Genomic DNA, 16,763 nt, shown 5'->3' on the forward strand with positions numbered 1-16,763 from the left:
CCTTTGTACCCATCAGACGGGCCAAAAGAAAAATAAGTTCTGTCAGCCTCACAATGCCAAGTGCTATGATGGAGGGGTCTAAGAAGATTCCAGAGTGTGGGGAGCCTCACCTAAGGACAATAGTGTCCTCAGAAAACATCTAAGAAAAAAGAATTATAGATGTGCTAGATATCAAGGCAGAGATTTAATTAGAAAAGCAGGGAATCTCAAGGGAGAGTGTTGGCCATCTCTAGAGTAGAGATGCCCGGGGGCTCAGGGCACTTTTGTTTCAAGGAGACTAGGTGAGGGTTGGGTATAAGAGGGCATGTGGGGATGGCAGCAGTCCTGTGGTTTCCAGATGGTTCACGGTGGTCTGGCAATTCTCAGGATCCTTTGGTTGACATCTGATCAATAGGTAATGTTGGAAAAGAACCCTTATTATAGGTTTCATATGTCCTCTTGCTCAATCTTTTCTAAAAATGCATGTACAAGTGGGCTAACTAACAGTGCACAGGGAAATTTTCATAAGTAGGTGAGTTTCTGGAAACTTTGAGATTATGTGAGTGAAGAACTGTGGATTCCTCAGAAATGTGGGAGAGACAGGCCTGGGAGAGAGAGAGCGGGCTTGGGGGGTGAGGTATGAGGAACTTCAGCACAAGGCTTTCAGACGAAAGGAATATTCTCCATGTCTTTTTAAAAAATTAATTAATTTATTTGTTCTACTTAGATATGCATGACAGCAGAATGCATTTCAATTCATTGTACACAATGGAGCACAACTTTTCATTTCTCTGGTTTTACACGATGTAGAGTGGCACCAGGTGTGCAGTCGTTCATGTACCTGGAGTAAAGATGTCCATCTCATTCCGCCATCTTTCCTGCCCCCATCGGTCTCCTTTCTACCTAGCTCTTCTTTTCTCTCCTACCTTGTGAAGTGGAACAATGAGGATGCGTCCACTGCTGGCGGGGCTGTGAAGTGCTGTAACCACGTAGGGAAGCCGGTTAGCATTGTATAGTTAAAGATGAGGGTATCCTACACTCCGGCAATTCTGCTTTATGATATATGATATATGCCAGAGAAACTCTTGCTTATGTGCACAAGGAAAAATGAGCAATAATGTTTATAACTCCTCCAATTATTGTTGTGGGAGAAAAGAGAACACCACAAATGTCCATCTCCAGAAAAATGGATAAACAGTCATCTATGCATTCAGTGAAATACTATATTCAGCTTAGTAGTTAATGATAGCTACATTCATGGACATATAAATCTCACAAACATACTATTCTATCTAAAAATAGGTTCCAGAATACCTAAAATATGGTTTCATTTATGTAAAAAGTTCAGAAAACACGCGAAATTAAAGCAATTGGTCAAATAAGCTTCAAGTGTTACTGTATAATCTGTACTTTGTAATATCTGGTAGTTGCATGGTTCGTTAATCTTCAGGCTAACAGAAAATTAAGCATTAACCTTGGAACTGTGTAAAAAAAAATCTGCAAAAACCAAACCCTTTAAAATTTACCTACTAATTTTGGGTAAATATCTGTGTAGGAAATCAGATGATTTTAGGCTGTCTCTAAAATGATATTGGTAAGTTACCGATTATTGTCCTAAATGCCAGTACTTCCCCAGGCCATCTGAGCATGAGATACTGTCACCTACCCGCCTCAGCTGGCTGCAACATTTGTCTGAGTGTTATGCGTCGGCTGCATGCCTAGACCACCAAAGCGCTCGGTCTGGACGGTGACACTGCAGAAGGCTGAGCGACATGTCCAGGGCACAGATCTCGGCTCTGGTGTTTGGCGTCGGAGGGTTTGGAGCTCTGGTTGCTGCCACTGCGTCCAACGAGTGGAAAGTCACCACCCGCGCATCTTCGGTGATAACAGCCACTTGGGTTTACCAGGGTCTGTGGATGAACTGCGCAGGTAACGCGTTGGGTTCTTTCCATTGCCGACCGCACTTTACTATCTTCAAAGTAGAAGGTAAATATAACAGCACATCACAGCTTGCTTGCTGAAAGTGAAATGTTACTTTCCCCCCCAACTGTGCCTGTGTATAGTGTCCTGTTAACTCTGTGTGAGCTTAAAGGGCCAAAATTTGCCCTGGATGAAAGGGGCATATGATGTTCGCTGAAATGATGAAATCATTTATTTTACTTGGCAAAGGACAGTTCAGAATAACCCATGGATCTTTTAGAAATACCCAATGTGAATAATAAACACCAAAAGAAAGGGGTGGACACAGCAGGGTTGTGTTGTCACCGAGTTTCCATTTCCTTCAGTCAGAGAGGAATCCTGATGGGTCATTTGTTCTATGTTGGAAGAACTGTCATTGACTTCATCTCTCTCCTTCCTTCTGCCTTTTTAGTAAACCAAACTTATCCTAAGTTCCTGTGCTTCCTCAGGCCATCTGATGTGTCTAGACATAAGTGTACACATAGACGTACACAACATGTACATGGAAGTGTGAATACGGTACATCTGTGTGGTGGGGAGACAGTGGTGGACAAGGGTCTATCTTCTCCCCCAGAGTCATGGGAACATGTGAGATGATGGATAGAATTCACTGAGGGAAGGAACTCTGTTTTCAGAGGGGTTTCCATTTTTTCTTTTTTTTTAAATCATGTTTGGTGATTAAGGAAAAAAAGTAGTTAAGTGAAAGAAAAATGCCAAATGCCAAGAACTTTCTCTTTTAGGTGTTTTGTTGCTTTTAATGCAGCCAAGCTTTGATCTTTAAGAATATTTGAAACTTCATCATAAGTCTTTGTGTCTTAAAGAAGAATTTTTTAAAAAACAGTACTTTCATACTTCAGGATGTCTCCAGGGAAATTATTTGTTATTTGATTTTTCTCCTCTCCTTTCCCTTCTTTTTTTTTTTTTTTTCAATATTGGAATACTGAGTATTGAACCCATGGGTGCTCTACCATTGAGCCATATCCCCAGCCCCTTTTTTTTAAAAAAAAAATTCTAAATGTTGATGAACCTTTATTTTATTCATTTATTTATATATGTTGCTGAGAATCGAACCTCACACGGACTAGGCAAGTGCTCTACCACTGAGCCACAACCCCAGCACTCCCCAGTCCTTTTTTATTTTATTTTATTTTGGAGGATGAGTAGGGCACTTGACCACTGAGCCATATCCCCAGCCCTATTTTGTATTTTTTTTTTTTTTTTTTTTAGATACAGGGTCTCTCTGAGTTGCTTAGTGCCTCGGTTTTGCTGAGGCATGCTTTGAATGGTGATCCTCCTGCCTCAGCTTCCTGAGCTGCTGGGGTTACAGGTGACACTATGCCCAGCTTACTCTTTATTTTGACAGGATCTTGCTAAGTCGCTGAGCTTGGCCTTGAACTTGTTGTCTTTCTGCATCAGCCTCCTGAGTTGCTGGGATTACAGGCGTGTGTCACCAAACCCAGATGCTATTTATTTTTATGTCATTCTAAGAATCACTCTCTGACTCAGCTTTCTGAAAATTTGATGTTTACAAATCTTCCACAAGCCATGGGCTTATTGCGTTCAGGCTTGCTCCTGGGTTTTGGTAAAATTCAGACTTTTCACAATCAAATGGTAAAACTGTACCTTGGCCCCAGAAAAGAAAATGAAATAAAATTTTAACTAGGGAGTTACTAAAGCATAATATTTTGTGGGGTTTTGTGTCAACTATGCATGTCATTAGTCTACAGTGAGTGCCAAGGGATAAGGAGAGAATACTTAGGTAAATCCAGGAGATTTCTAATGACAAGCATCAGAAATGTTCAAGCGTGGCCACCCTAGGCAGCCCTGGAGTGACAGGTGCTATCCTAAGTAACCACTGGAGGAATCTGTGCTATGTCTCTCTCCAGCTCAACTTCTAAACTTGTTCTGGGATATTAAAAAAAAAAAAAAAAAAAAAAAAAAACCAAAAAACAAAAAACCCACCATAGTAAATTTCTCTAGAATCAGGGCAAAATTTAAAAGAAAAGAGTAATGTGTTTGTGGAGACACTCTTGTCATTCTGCACACCTCTTGGGTCATTCTTTCTCCATGGCCACCTCTTGGCCCGTTCCAACCTTGGACAGTAAGCGGAAGATATTGCATGTGGGTAAGTCTGGTTTTTTGTTCTTAACTGGGTTCATCTTTAAGAAAAAATGCTGTATTGTGTTTCATCATATTTTCCTTAATAAAACCCAGTTATTGAGAAGAATATGTGTTCAACCTTAGCTCCAATGTTGATTGAAGAACAATGGTAGATTTCAGTGACTTCAATGGCTACTTCCTCAAATGCATCTTAGAGAACACACAGTTATCATCTTGCATTGCTAAGAAGTGTTGATGGTGATTCAAATAATCTTCTACCCTTAAAACTTGATTGCAGGGGAGTAATGTTAAAGGATGTAGTCATTATTAATCCAAATGATTTCCTTTAAAAAAAAAAAAGTGGCTATGCTGGGTGTCCAAGATAAAAGAAAGGACAATTAATAATGAAGGTATGTAACCACCAAGAATAAAATAAAACCTGCTAGCTCAAAAGAAAAAAAAAAAAAAAAAAAGGCCTGGTTTCCCTGGCACTTGCTCATGGATCAAGTGCTTGCCTAACATGTGTGAGGCCCTGATTCCAATCCACAGCACCCCCTCAAAACAATCCTTTATTTTAAAAGTTGATTTTGTTTTGCAATAGTAAAAATAATGTGTTCTGTATCTGCTGTATTTCCTGTACCTAAGAAGTAATTTTTAAAATCTGCTGAACTGACAATGCTCCCATTAGAACACACAAATTTTTTTTTTAAATTTTTTTTAACTTTTTTTTTGAATATTTATTTTTTTAGTTGTAATTGGACACCATATCTTTATTTTATTTTTTATGTGGTGCTGAGGATCGAACCCAGGGCCCCGTACATGCTAGGCGAGCACTCTACCACTGAACCACAATCCCAGTCCAGAACACACAAAATTTATTTGACATAACCTTTTTTTCTTCATCCTGAATCAATGTTATGAGAGATATAGTTTCCTGTAGAAGCCTGGAACAACATCAGGAACATCAACATCAGGAACACACGGATTCATGTTGCCAAAGGAGAAGGGGCCCCGCAAATTGGGATTTCCTGATTCCTATGGAGTCTTTGCTAAAATTGCTAGTTGCTTTTCATTACTCCTGTTTGACTACGTGATTCTGAAGGAGCAGAGTGCTATTTGTTCAATAAGCTCTCAAACATCACAATAATCACAAATCGAGAAAAGAACTCAGAAGCTAATGAATGAAAATGATTATGTCATTAAACAAACAGACAAGGTGTTTAAGCCTGCATTGTTAATTTGAGACAAATCTTTTCAGATTTAGGCCAGATTAAGCTTCCTGAAGGGACAAGGGAAACCAGAGGACTTGTTTGTTGTTGTTGTTTTATTCTTGCTGGTTGCATAACCTCATTGTTAGTTGTCCTTTCTTTTATCTTGGACACCCAGCATAGCCACTTTTTTTTTTTTTTTTAAAGGGAACCGTTTGGATTAATCATGACGACAACCTTTAAGGATTTGATGTAAAGATTTATAGCTTAAAGAATTTGGTAGCTATTTGGCTAAGGAACATTCAGTTATTATGAAAATACAGGCCTCTGTCAAAATATAGTTCTGTGATATAAATTTCATGAAAACACTGCAGAGACACCAACAATTTCCACAGTGGCCTGGACATCAAATTTTCTTGATTCCAATTCAGTGTCTTTAAGACCCAAGTTCCACCATAGGCTGTGTCTCCTGTCCTCTTGTGTTTTGTTTTTCTCTCAATGTGTATTGGGATGTTTTAACTATAAAAGCAAAGCATCTGTCAGAGGTGAAGCAGTTACTTGAGCACCCACAGATTTTAGTGTCCTGGCGGGCAGTGGGGGGGCTCCTGGAACCAATCTCACTTAGATACCAAGGGACAACTGTATTTTTGCCAGAGGAAGGGTGGATGGGAAGCATTGCTCCAAGGAAGACTTGAAGCTGGATTGTGGCCACCTTGGACAGGAACTCGATGTGTGTGTTCATCCTGGGCTCCTGGTGCATAGTGAGCTCTGGATACATATGTGCAAAATGACCAACTGACCATGACCATCGTAGCATGTGAGACTACAGAGAGCCTGTGATGGGATAGTGTTGTGTTCTGGAAGGAGGCCACAATGTGCTGAGCTGAGAAGGGAGTTACAAAAGGAAGTTCCCTGGATTCCAGCTCAGCAGACTGAGCTCCAGATTCTGCCTCTTCTATTAACTAGCTGTGAAACTAGTCTTATGGACTTGGTAATAAGACTCTGAGCCTCATCCACAAATTTTCTCCTCCATAAGCCAAGAGAACAGGACTCCAGTAAGTCCCTTAAAGTATCTCTGAACCTAAAATTCAATCCAAGAGCTTCACAATGCTTCTCCACTGGGCAGTGGAAGTTCAACAAAGAATCATAGCTATTTAAGGCTCCTCTATTATAATTGTTCTTGAGATTAGGGCCCCCACCCTCCTTATCTATTATCTTGACCAGTTTTTCATGTTGCTCCTTAGAATCTTATCAGCTACTGGGTTGGATAGGTTTCAATGACCTCAGATGACCACATAATCCAAGCTTAGGTGCCAGTATTTCAGTGGAATGAAACCAAAGCCCAGCCTGGAAGCTGCAGACAGAGGATAGCGGCTGCCTGTGGGAGGGTGAACCTTCTCAAGGTTCACCGTAAGAATAGGGCCCATGGAATGGCATCTGCTAGAGACAGGGAATTTTCTGTGAGCTTTCTTTCACTTGAGGAGAGAAGCTGGAGCTATCTTTATTGAAATTTTAGATTTCTTGCTTGTTGAAGCATGTGCCTACTAAGCTGTTTATATTGCTGTGACACTACGCCATAAACTAGGTAGATTATAAACAACAGACACTCTTTCTCAGGCTGGGAAGTCCAAGATAGAGGCACCAACAGATTCAATGGCTGGTTCCCAGATGGCGCCTTCTCTCTGTGTCCTCACGTGGCGGGTGGGAGGAGCACAGCAGCTCTCAGGGCCTCTTTTACATTAGCACTAATCCCTTTGTGCCCTAATCCCTCTCAAAAGCCCCCCTGTCTGCTAAAATGATCATCTAGGGGGTTGGAATTTCGACATATGAATTGGGGGCACAAAAACATCCACACCATAGCATAGTGCCTTAGTTCATGATTAAATCATAGAAATAAGTAAATCCATGAAACAAAAAGCGTATTGCAGCATCAACAAGGGAAAATTTAACCATTTAGATGTTCCGAAAAATATTTACGCTTTTAATAGATACCTGTGTCCTTGCATGACAATTATCATTAATCCTTGAGAGTTTCCATTTTCTAAGATCCTAATTTTGCTGAGACTTAGTTTCATTACACAAATTTAGTTTTAAAATTAACTGTGAATTAAATTTCATGCTGTATTCTAAATGCCTATAAAGTTATTTAAAAGTGTACAGAAGAAGTTAAGTTTCATCTTTGAGAGTTCTTGCTCCCAGAGAGTGAGCCCAAGAAACATCTTGTGTGTTCTTGTCCCAGTGGACAGTGGTGATACTGCCAGTTACCTGTGACCAGTCCTGCTTCCCCACATGTTGAAGTATAACATTAAGAAGTACACCAAGGCAAGCATATAAACCAGGGTTTATATAAAAAGGGCTCACATAGACTTCTCCCAGGAGGGAGAAGGGGGCTACAGCTGGTATCCTGGTATGCCAAGAAGCGTTCTACCTTCTTCCATTGTTCTCCTGCCCTCTTCCCCTTATCTCTCTCCTTCCTGCCATTGTGACTAGACCCAGGAGATGCTCGATTAATGGCCAAAAGGTGGGAAGTGATGGACGGGAGCAGCCCGGGACACATTAATTAATAACTTTGTAACTCCCTGTAGGGAGGGGCAATTCCTGGGACAGGTTACCTTAGCAACAGGTTGGAGCAGGGGCTGATTCTTGTTAAGGGTGGAGGAAGGGCTCTGAAGGCATTCACATTTCAGTCCTCCCCTCTCTGGATCTGACCCTTGCCTGTCTGCCTCTCTAATTCTGGCTTCAATGGCATCATTTTGTGTACTGACACAATCATAAGCCAAGGGAGGCAAAGTGTGATTTCATAGACCCTGGACAGGATGAGCCACCATGAAATCTTCTTCCTGTCAATCATATTGCAAGGCACAAAGGCCAGTGCCCTGGCCTTGCAGTGAAGATGGAATTAAAGCCACCAAAGGGACATCACCTGCCAAAGCAGTCTGCATGGGGACTTGGAGTCCTGAGTCAGAATGCTGATGTTCTTTCACTGAAGCATCAGTGCTATTTCAAGAAATCTTACCTCCATAGATAGGTGTCTCTTAGAGGCCAGAACCCTCTCCCTCCCTCCCTCTCTCTTTTTTTTCTTCCTTTCCTCTGTCCCTTTCTTTACCTTTCTTCCTTCCTTTCTCCCTCTCCCTCTCCCTCTCCCTTTCCATTTTGTACTGGGGATTGAATTTAAGGGTGCTAACCACTGAGACACACCCTCACCCCTTTTAATTTTTTATTTGAAGACAGGGCCTCACTAAATTGTTTAGGGCTTTGCTAAACTGCTAAGGCTTGCCTCAAACTTGATGATCCTCCTGCCTCAGCCTCCTGAGTCTTACAGGCATGCCGCTGATTGTCTGAATATCCTCCATAGCTACCACTGTGTCTGGCTCTTACCAAGCACTTAATAAAGGTATGTGGATTAAGTAAATGGACAAAGAAACTCTGCACTGTGTTAAATTTGATATTAAAGGTACAAAGAGATTGTCCACACATATCTCCAGGTTCTAGCAAAGAAAGAAAGCCCTAGGGAAGTGCTTAGGGAGGTAGAAGAGCCACAAGTGTTTTTATGAGATGTTTATGAAGCACAGGGATTCAGAATCTTAATTCTTGAAGTGTGATCTGCACACCAGCAGCACCTGTATCACCCAGGAGCTATTAGAAATGCAGAATCTCAGCCTCACTATAGACCTGTTGAATCAGAATCTGCATTTTTAAAAATTATTGGTGGGATTTTTTGTTACATATTCCTACATGCATACAGTGTAACAAAGAAGTTTGGCCAATATAATTCCCCAGTATTTCCCTTTTTCCTGGACGCCTCCCACCCACTGCTGCCACCTGTTCCTTTGCCCTACTCTACTATCTCCCTTGGATTTTCACGAGATCCCTCCCAACCTTTCTTTTCCTTTTTCCTTTCTAGCTTACACATATGAGAAAAACCACACAACCCTTGACATTCTGAATTTGACTTATGTCACTTAATATAATGTTCTCAAGTTCCATTCTGTTTCTTGCAAATGATGTAATTTCATTCTTAATGGTTGAATAAAATCCAGTTGTGTATGTGCAGCACGATTTCTTTACCCCTTCTTCCATTAACAGGCACTTAGGTTGGTTCCACAGTTTGGCTATTGTGAATCATGCTGCTATAAACATGGGTCTTTCTCTATATATGCGTGTATTGCTACAATGTTCTGACTTTAATTCTTTAGGATAAAAGTCAGGAAGTGGTATACCTGGGTCATATGGTGGTACCATGCCCAGTCTTTTGAGGAACCTCCATACTGATTTCCTCAGTGGTTGTAGTACTTTGCAATCCCACCAACAGCATGAAAGGGTTTCTTTTTCTCCGCATCCTCTCCAGCATTTACTATTGTTTTTATTCTTGATGGCTTCCATTCTAACTGGAGTTAGAATGTGCATAGCAAGATCTCCAGGAGTCTTCCTATGCACATTGAAAGTTTGAGACATTTTCATTTAGAGGTTGGATTTAGGAGTCTGATGGGTTCCATGTTTACTAAGAGTCTCAATCTCTCTTAACTTCAGGGTTTTTGCTAAATGATGATTATATGAGATAACATAGATGATGTGAAAGAAAGCTCTCCACAAATGGTAGCAATTATCACTACAAATACCTCTTTCAATGCCTTCAAAATTCTCATCTCTAAGAAGTCAGTCATTACTTCCACTTTATCCATTTGTTTCACACTAGCTGCTTCCTGAAATCCAAAACCTGATGGACACATGTCTTACGTCATGTCTGTAATAACGCAAAGAATACTGTTGGGCTGGGGCCGCGGCTCAGCAGTAGCACACTTGCCTCACATGTGTGAGGCACTGGGTTCAATTCTCAGCACTACATTTAAAAATAAATAAATAAGTAAGTTCTATCAATAATTAAAAAAAATATTTTAAAAATTAAAAAAAAAGAATAATGTGCTCATCAGACTGTAGTTTGTGCCTAGAACTTGCTGTTCCTTTTCTTTTTTTTTTTTTTTTTCTTGGTACCACGGATTGAACCCAGGGTCACTTAACCACTAAGCCACAGCCACAGCCCTTTTTGTGTCTTATTTTTGAGACAGGGTCTCACTAAGTTGCTTGGGGCGTCTCTAAGTTGCTGAGGCTGGTTTTGAACTCGAGATCCTCCTGACTCAGCCTCCTGAGTCACTGGGATACCAGGCGGACACCACCACACCTGGCACTTGCTGTTTCTTATAAGGCAGGACTATTCTGCACTTAGCTGTCAGGTTCTTACTAACGAGGTGAGTCTGTCCATTATGTCAGCTATATTTTTCCTCAGCTGGGAAGCAGGGGAAAGGCCCCTTAGGGCTCCACAGGGGGAGGAAGGGCTCCAGCGAGTCTGGGGTGTTTTGCTACTGGAGCAGGTAGAAAGAACAAACATTTACCCCAATATTCCTAGCACCAAGGGACGTGAGAAACTGTGACAAATTGTTTAATGTATTGGTTTACGTTATAGCTCCAGAAAGCTCAAGTTAACTAGGCAAATTGAGCCAATTACTTAACCTCTCAAAGACTCCATCTTCTCAACTGCAAATGGGGATAGTTCTTACCTCATAGTGTTATTCTAAGAAATGGTGATATAAAACCCTTTCTGGCACATCAAGAGCAGTTATCATGATAAGTTGTCATACTATCAATGACGATTTTGAGAATGTAACATGGGGCCACTGGTTGGGATGACTTTTAAATGTGTGCCGCCCACACTTCACATTTTACAAAGCACTTTCACACGTGCTCTCAGTTACTCAGAAGACTGACATCCTACAGTTCCCATTTCACATGCAGAGCAACTGAGGATCACAGGGGACCATATTTATACCTGTGTGGTCTTCCATACATCTTTTGGGGAAATGGTCAGCATTTAGTATAAGCCCCAAAATCTGTGCTTAAATCCTCGCTTTGTCACTACATTTTTGTGTGGCTTTGGATAAACTCCTTAAATTCACTTTATTTCCCTTCTCTGGAGAAGGAGGGGGAGGAGGAAACCTAGTTGCATCCTCTTTTAGTCAGCTTTTGTGATGCTATGACCAAAATACTCAACCAGAACAATCTAGGAGGAAAAATTCACCCGGGGCTCATTGTTTCAGAGGTGTTAGTCCATAGACAGCTGCTTCCACGGCTCTGAGTCCCAAGGGAGGCAGCACATCACAGGGGAAGGGCCCAGCAGAGGGAAGCTTCTCAGCTCATGATGGGTCAGGAAGCAGAGAGACAGGGAGAACCACCCTTCCAGGGCACAGCCCCAGGACCATCTCCTCCTGCCACATCCCACCTGCCATGGTTACCACCTAGTGAGTCCATGTAAACTGGGATGGACTGATTGGGTTGTGGCTCTCACGATCCAATCACTTTACCTCCGACTCTTCCTGTATTAACAGGGGTTTTCAGGGGACGCCTCACATCAAAACCAAAAATTTGTGGGGGAAATCAAGTGAAAGAAGCCAATCCCATATACTTACACTAGTATATGGTTTGAAATGTACCTGGGCTTGTATTAACCAGGTAGACAACAGACAGGGGAATGAGTGCCATGAAAGACGTTTTTAATTAAGTGCCAAGAAAGAACCCCTAAAAGCAGGAGGCCAGCATGGGACACAGGGGGCAGCACAGGTTGGTCAGGAGGCAGAGGGGTGGAGGAGGAGCGTGCACCAGTGTCTTTATTACATTCTTTTTTTTTTTTTTTTAATTTTGTTTGTTTGTTAGAAAGGAAAGACGTGCAAGGCTGGGTAATTGGACTAAGCAAGAGTCGGATTGGCTAGGGGGAATCATCAGTAGGCTCTGAGTCCCGTTCCTGGGTGACTAGGGTAGGGGATTATGTGAGGCACCAGAGCTTGATAAGGAGCAGCAGGGGTATGCTCTGGATCACTTGGTTTGAGTGTGAAAGTCTTGTTATTTCTAAGAATTGGCTAGCCCTGGGAGGGCACAGGCTCCTTCCGTCTGGGAGGCCCCAGACACTACAGCGTGGAGAACACAGAAAACAAGGAAGTACAGTTAACCCTGTGGACAGTGGACCCCTTGTTAGCTTCAGTATCAGCAAGGTGAGGGTTTTGCGGTCCCGTCTCTCTTGAGGACGTCACATGCAGATCTGATTATTAGTGTTTTCTCCTGCTGAATATTCTGTGTAGAAATCATTCAGGTTTATTGTTCATAAGGTTCATTTTCCCTGCTCATTGTCCATCTGACCACGTGTGCAGCTAGACAAGGCTACTGCGTGTCCGCTGGACAGATTCTGTCACTTAGCATAGACTATATCTCATCCTAAAGGAAAGGCACTAGAAGGACAGCTTCTGAGCACACATTATGCTGGACTCAGTCGTTTTAAAACCTCCAATCACTATGCATTTTAAGGTCATGTATGTTAGAGAAAACTACCTGGTTCTTAGTCGAACTTAGGATAACTGGACTGGTTTTCAGGAGCCAACTTGTCCACAGTGAGGTTTGTGCTAGAGTTCTGTGTGTATCAGGAAAAAAATATCAAAGGTTGACAGTTGGCAAGTTGTTCTGATGCCATATTGCAGCTGTCAAGGGAGCCCTGTGAATATCCAGTTCCTGTATTCATGGTGCAGAACATGGCCTTTGGGGTCTTGGGAAGGAAGAGGACCCTGTCCTCTCCTGAGGATGTACTGTGTTGAGGAAGAGAGTCACCTAGCAAACAGTCCAGAGCAACAAGCACATCTGACCGTGAAGCTCTGGGAGAGTTAGACTTCCAGAAGAGCTAGCGCTCGAACTGTCTTGAAAGCTGGGCAGAGGTTGCCAGGGGGAAAAGGAGGGAGAGAGGATTCTTTTAGGTTAAGGGACTCCCTGCTCTATAACTGATTAACTGTGTGACTCCAGGCAGAAAGCTGAACATTCAACTTTCTTTATCTGCAAAATGGGAGTATTCTCTACTTCGGGGGGGGGGGTGGTCAGGTTAAGTGAGTTAATTTGTGTGTACACAAATTACAGCAGTGCCTGGCACCTACAATCAAAGGTCTTGAAGCAGGAGGGAGCCACGTGCATCCGGGAAGAGTGAGTCCTTGGAATTGACTGGAATAGGAGGCATCTTCTGGGGGAGGCAGAAGGTCCCGCAGCAGAGGTAGATTCAGGGGAACTTGCCAGGGACCTTCAAGCTCTACAAAGGGATCCAGACTTCACCTCGAAGGAGCTGGGAAGTTATAGAAACAGGGTAGCGGAGAGTTCCTGATGGAATTTGCACTGTACAAAGATCCGGTGGTGTTTCATGTTGAAACCTGATCATTGGCACAGTGGGGACCTAGAGGAAGATATCAGGAGGTAGAAATGATAAGTGTGGTGACTCTAAGGATTCCTGGCTGGTCAAGGGGCAAGAGAAAGCTGGGAGCAATACCTGTCCCTACCTGATTCCAGTCCCTTAACCTAGTGCAGTAATCCCCAATACCTATCAACACTTCAAGTAAACAGATTCTGAACTTCATGTTTGGCTTTGAGACATCAATTATACAGAGCAAGAAAGGATCGTTTGACTAACTAAATTTATTTATTTTTAAACTGTGCTCTTTAGATGTTTAATGCAAACTGACAGGAAGATCTGGCAGCTATAAAGATTAGTTGACAGTGTAAGGATAACAAGATTAGGAGGACGATGCCCCCATCAAACCCTGTGCTCGATTGCATAGTTCTAGTCTTGCATATTCTACTTCAAGGGACAGGGACAGAAGCCACGTTCATTGGTTCCAAGGAGGGCGACCAGGAGGATGAGTGAGGCCTTGAAATAACTTCATAGTAATTTGTTTCACTTAAGGGGAAAAAAAAAAAAAGGAAAATATATGGGGGTTGGGAATAGGAAGAAACCAATAGGATCTTCCCTGGATGTTACTAGGAAGGTTCTGGAGAAGACATTTGTACCAGAATTGCCCACAGTGGAACAGGCTGTCTCACAATAAACAGGCTAGAAGTACCCAGAGGATGTAGGGGTCCTCTGCTAACCAGGTTGGAGAACCAGTTCCTGCAGATGGGAGAATGGACCAGTTAATTTCTCAACTTACTTCCAGTGTAAGACATCCAAGATTCTGTGGTCATGCAAACAAAAATAAATTTTAAAACATCTATTTCCTTTGTTTTTTGTTTGTTTGTTTGTTTTTGTAAATGACTGTGTCTTAAAATAAAACAATAAAAAGAACTGGGGATGTAGCATGATGGTAAAGTACCCCTGGATTCCATCCCGAGTACCAAAATAATTAATTTTATTTCCTTTTATTTAAAGGAACCATGAGACAAAGTAATAAGTGTCATAATATGTTAATGTTATCTTATTTTAACCCTAGTGGTAAATATGTTAGAATTAATAAAAGAAATAATAGTCCTTTATGTTTAACTGCCATTTTGAGGGGTTTTAAGCACACCCACGGTGTGCCACCTCATCTTTGCTGGGAAAAGGAGCTGAGTGATGGGGGGACACAGGAGGACTAGTCCTGCTTTTAACTGAATCACTTTGTGTTGACACCTGTGGTCTATATGTACCTGATGTCGTCTGTGCATTAAAACCAGGCCAGATATCCTCTAAGGAGATTGATTTTCTCCATAGACGACAGGGGGACTTTGAGGACTGGGGATGTAGCTCAGTTGGTAGAGCGCTTGCCTCGCATGCACAAGGTCCTGGGTTCATTCCCTGGCACCAGGGGGGAAAAATGTGGACTTCGGGTGAGGTGGGCAGGGGAAAATGAAGGACCATCTTTTTCTCCATTCCAGATGTTCTCGTTTACTTGACCCGAGCTGTAGGCCCGTGGACACGTCCCCACTGCACTGACTCCTCTGTAGTGGCTAAGACGCTTCCTCCACACTGCATCTGGGCTCTACGTTCTCCTGCCCTCCCTCAGCTTCCAGTCCCTAGAGGTCAGCTGATGCCCAGGCTCCTGTTTATACCTGGACCTCAGACCTCTCACTGTGGAGCTGGCTGAGGTCTGGGTTCTGGGTGGAGATCCGTCTCACACCATCCAGCCCGCCTGCTTGCTCTGTCCTGATCCAGTGCCCTCTCTGGACTCTACAACTTGTTTCCTCCATCTCCCTGGTTCTCTCTGACACCAGAACTTACTCTCCTTCATGAGTGCCTTGGGAAGAACTATCAGAGCGCATCTCCAAGCTGTGGGAACATTGGGGAAAATGGGAAGGGGACAAGAGGGTGGGAACGTGTATATGTGTTCCATTTATTTCACCTGGAAAAATACCCATGCTCCCCTGGTGACTTCCTCTACCCCAGTTTCAACCCAGTGATCTTCCTATTGCAGCTTCAGCTCCAAAGCCCACCTGCAGGAGGCCCCCGTGTGTTCTTGGTGGGGCCATGTGGGGTCAGGCTGGGGCAGGGTGGTCATCCTGAGTAGTCTCCAGGCTTGCTCTTCTGCTCTTCCTGTCTTCAGAGACCATTACTGGGAGAGTTGGGGACTAGTGGTCAGGTTTTCAGCTTTTGCTCCAAATCCTTTTAGAATTATAAAATAAATTCATAGGTTGGGGTGTAGCTCCATGGTAGAGTGCTTGTCTAGTATCTGTAAGAGTTTGATCCTCAGCACAACAAAACAAAAACCTCCCATGCACTGGTGTGTCCACACCACACAGGCACACGTGACGCATATGTACAGAGTCTCCAGCTAATGCACAGAAACCCTCACCACGCAGACACTCTGCACGTCCCATGCACACAGATACATACCCTCATACAGTCAGCACACAGGAACCACACATACGCATTTTTCACCTTACAGGCCCCACACACTTGTCATGTGGACAGCGCATGTGACAGTCATCACACATGACAGTCATCAGAAAGACAGACTTAGAGACCAGTATTTACAGTTAGAAATGTGACTCTCCAAACAGAATCAGCTGAAAATCGCCGCTCACGAGCACCAGGGTCAGAAACTCACATTGGAGCTGGGGTCAGCACTTCAGCACAGCAAATTCAGCTTCCTGCCTCATCGTCACATGAGTTTCTCAGGCCTACAGCGTGCCTAGGAGTGACCTCTGTCACACCATCACATACTTTAAGTCATCTTACCTCCATGCTAGTCTCTCAGCTTCCTAAATATTTCCTTGGATGAATGCTCCATAACATCAGTTTCCTTCCTTCCTTCCGGAAACCTGACGTCCTGTTCAAACCCCAGGTCTGCCTTCGCTAGCCGCGTGGCCTTAGTTGTTTCACCTCTCTGTGGCTCAGTTTCCTTATCTGTAAAATGGTGAGAATTGTGTGTCCCTAGTGTGTGTGTGTGTGAGGCCCTAAGTTATACGGTCAGCTCTTATCATCATTGTTTGATCCAACTCACAATTCTAGACTTTCAAGACTGCTTTGAATCTTGCTTGTCATCTTGTTAGATAATCTCCCATCTGCAGAGTCCCTGTGACTCTGTGGGATTCCTACTATAGGGTGTAAGCCATCTCCCCTCATCCCCGCTGCCCCTAGACTTCCAAATCCAGAGCATGATAGCAAGCTGCCCTCCCCACTTCCCTCCCCGGCCTGCAGATCCCGGCCTTGCCCACACTTCCCTTCTTCTGCATTTTCCATGAGTT

The 16,763-nt window shown here is 43.1% G+C and overlaps 1 protein-coding gene across 4 annotated transcripts in view; it reads left to right on the forward strand.

Moving 5' to 3' along the window:
• Positions 1–1,494: 1,494 nt before the first annotated feature.
• The window catches only part of Cldn10 (claudin 10), a 102,714-nt gene continuing 87,445 nt past the window's right edge, over positions 1,495–16,763 (forward strand). The window contains exon 1 of one of the 4 annotated variants that reach the window (XM_078016223.1): positions 1,495–1,908. In XM_078016223.1, the coding sequence (XP_077872349.1) occupies positions 1,752–1,908 (157 nt within the window). In that variant the 5' untranslated portion in view covers positions 1,495–1,751. Of the gene's footprint in view, positions 1,966–16,763 lie in introns of all 4 variants that reach the window. The other 3 variants (XM_078016222.1, XM_078016219.1, XM_078016221.1) reach the window with 3 other exon arrangements.

Source organism: Ictidomys tridecemlineatus, chromosome 6, assembly GCF_052094955.1.
Source record: "Ictidomys tridecemlineatus isolate mIctTri1 chromosome 6, mIctTri1.hap1, whole genome shotgun sequence".
NCBI lineage: Eukaryota > Metazoa > Chordata > Mammalia > Rodentia > Sciuridae > Ictidomys > Ictidomys tridecemlineatus.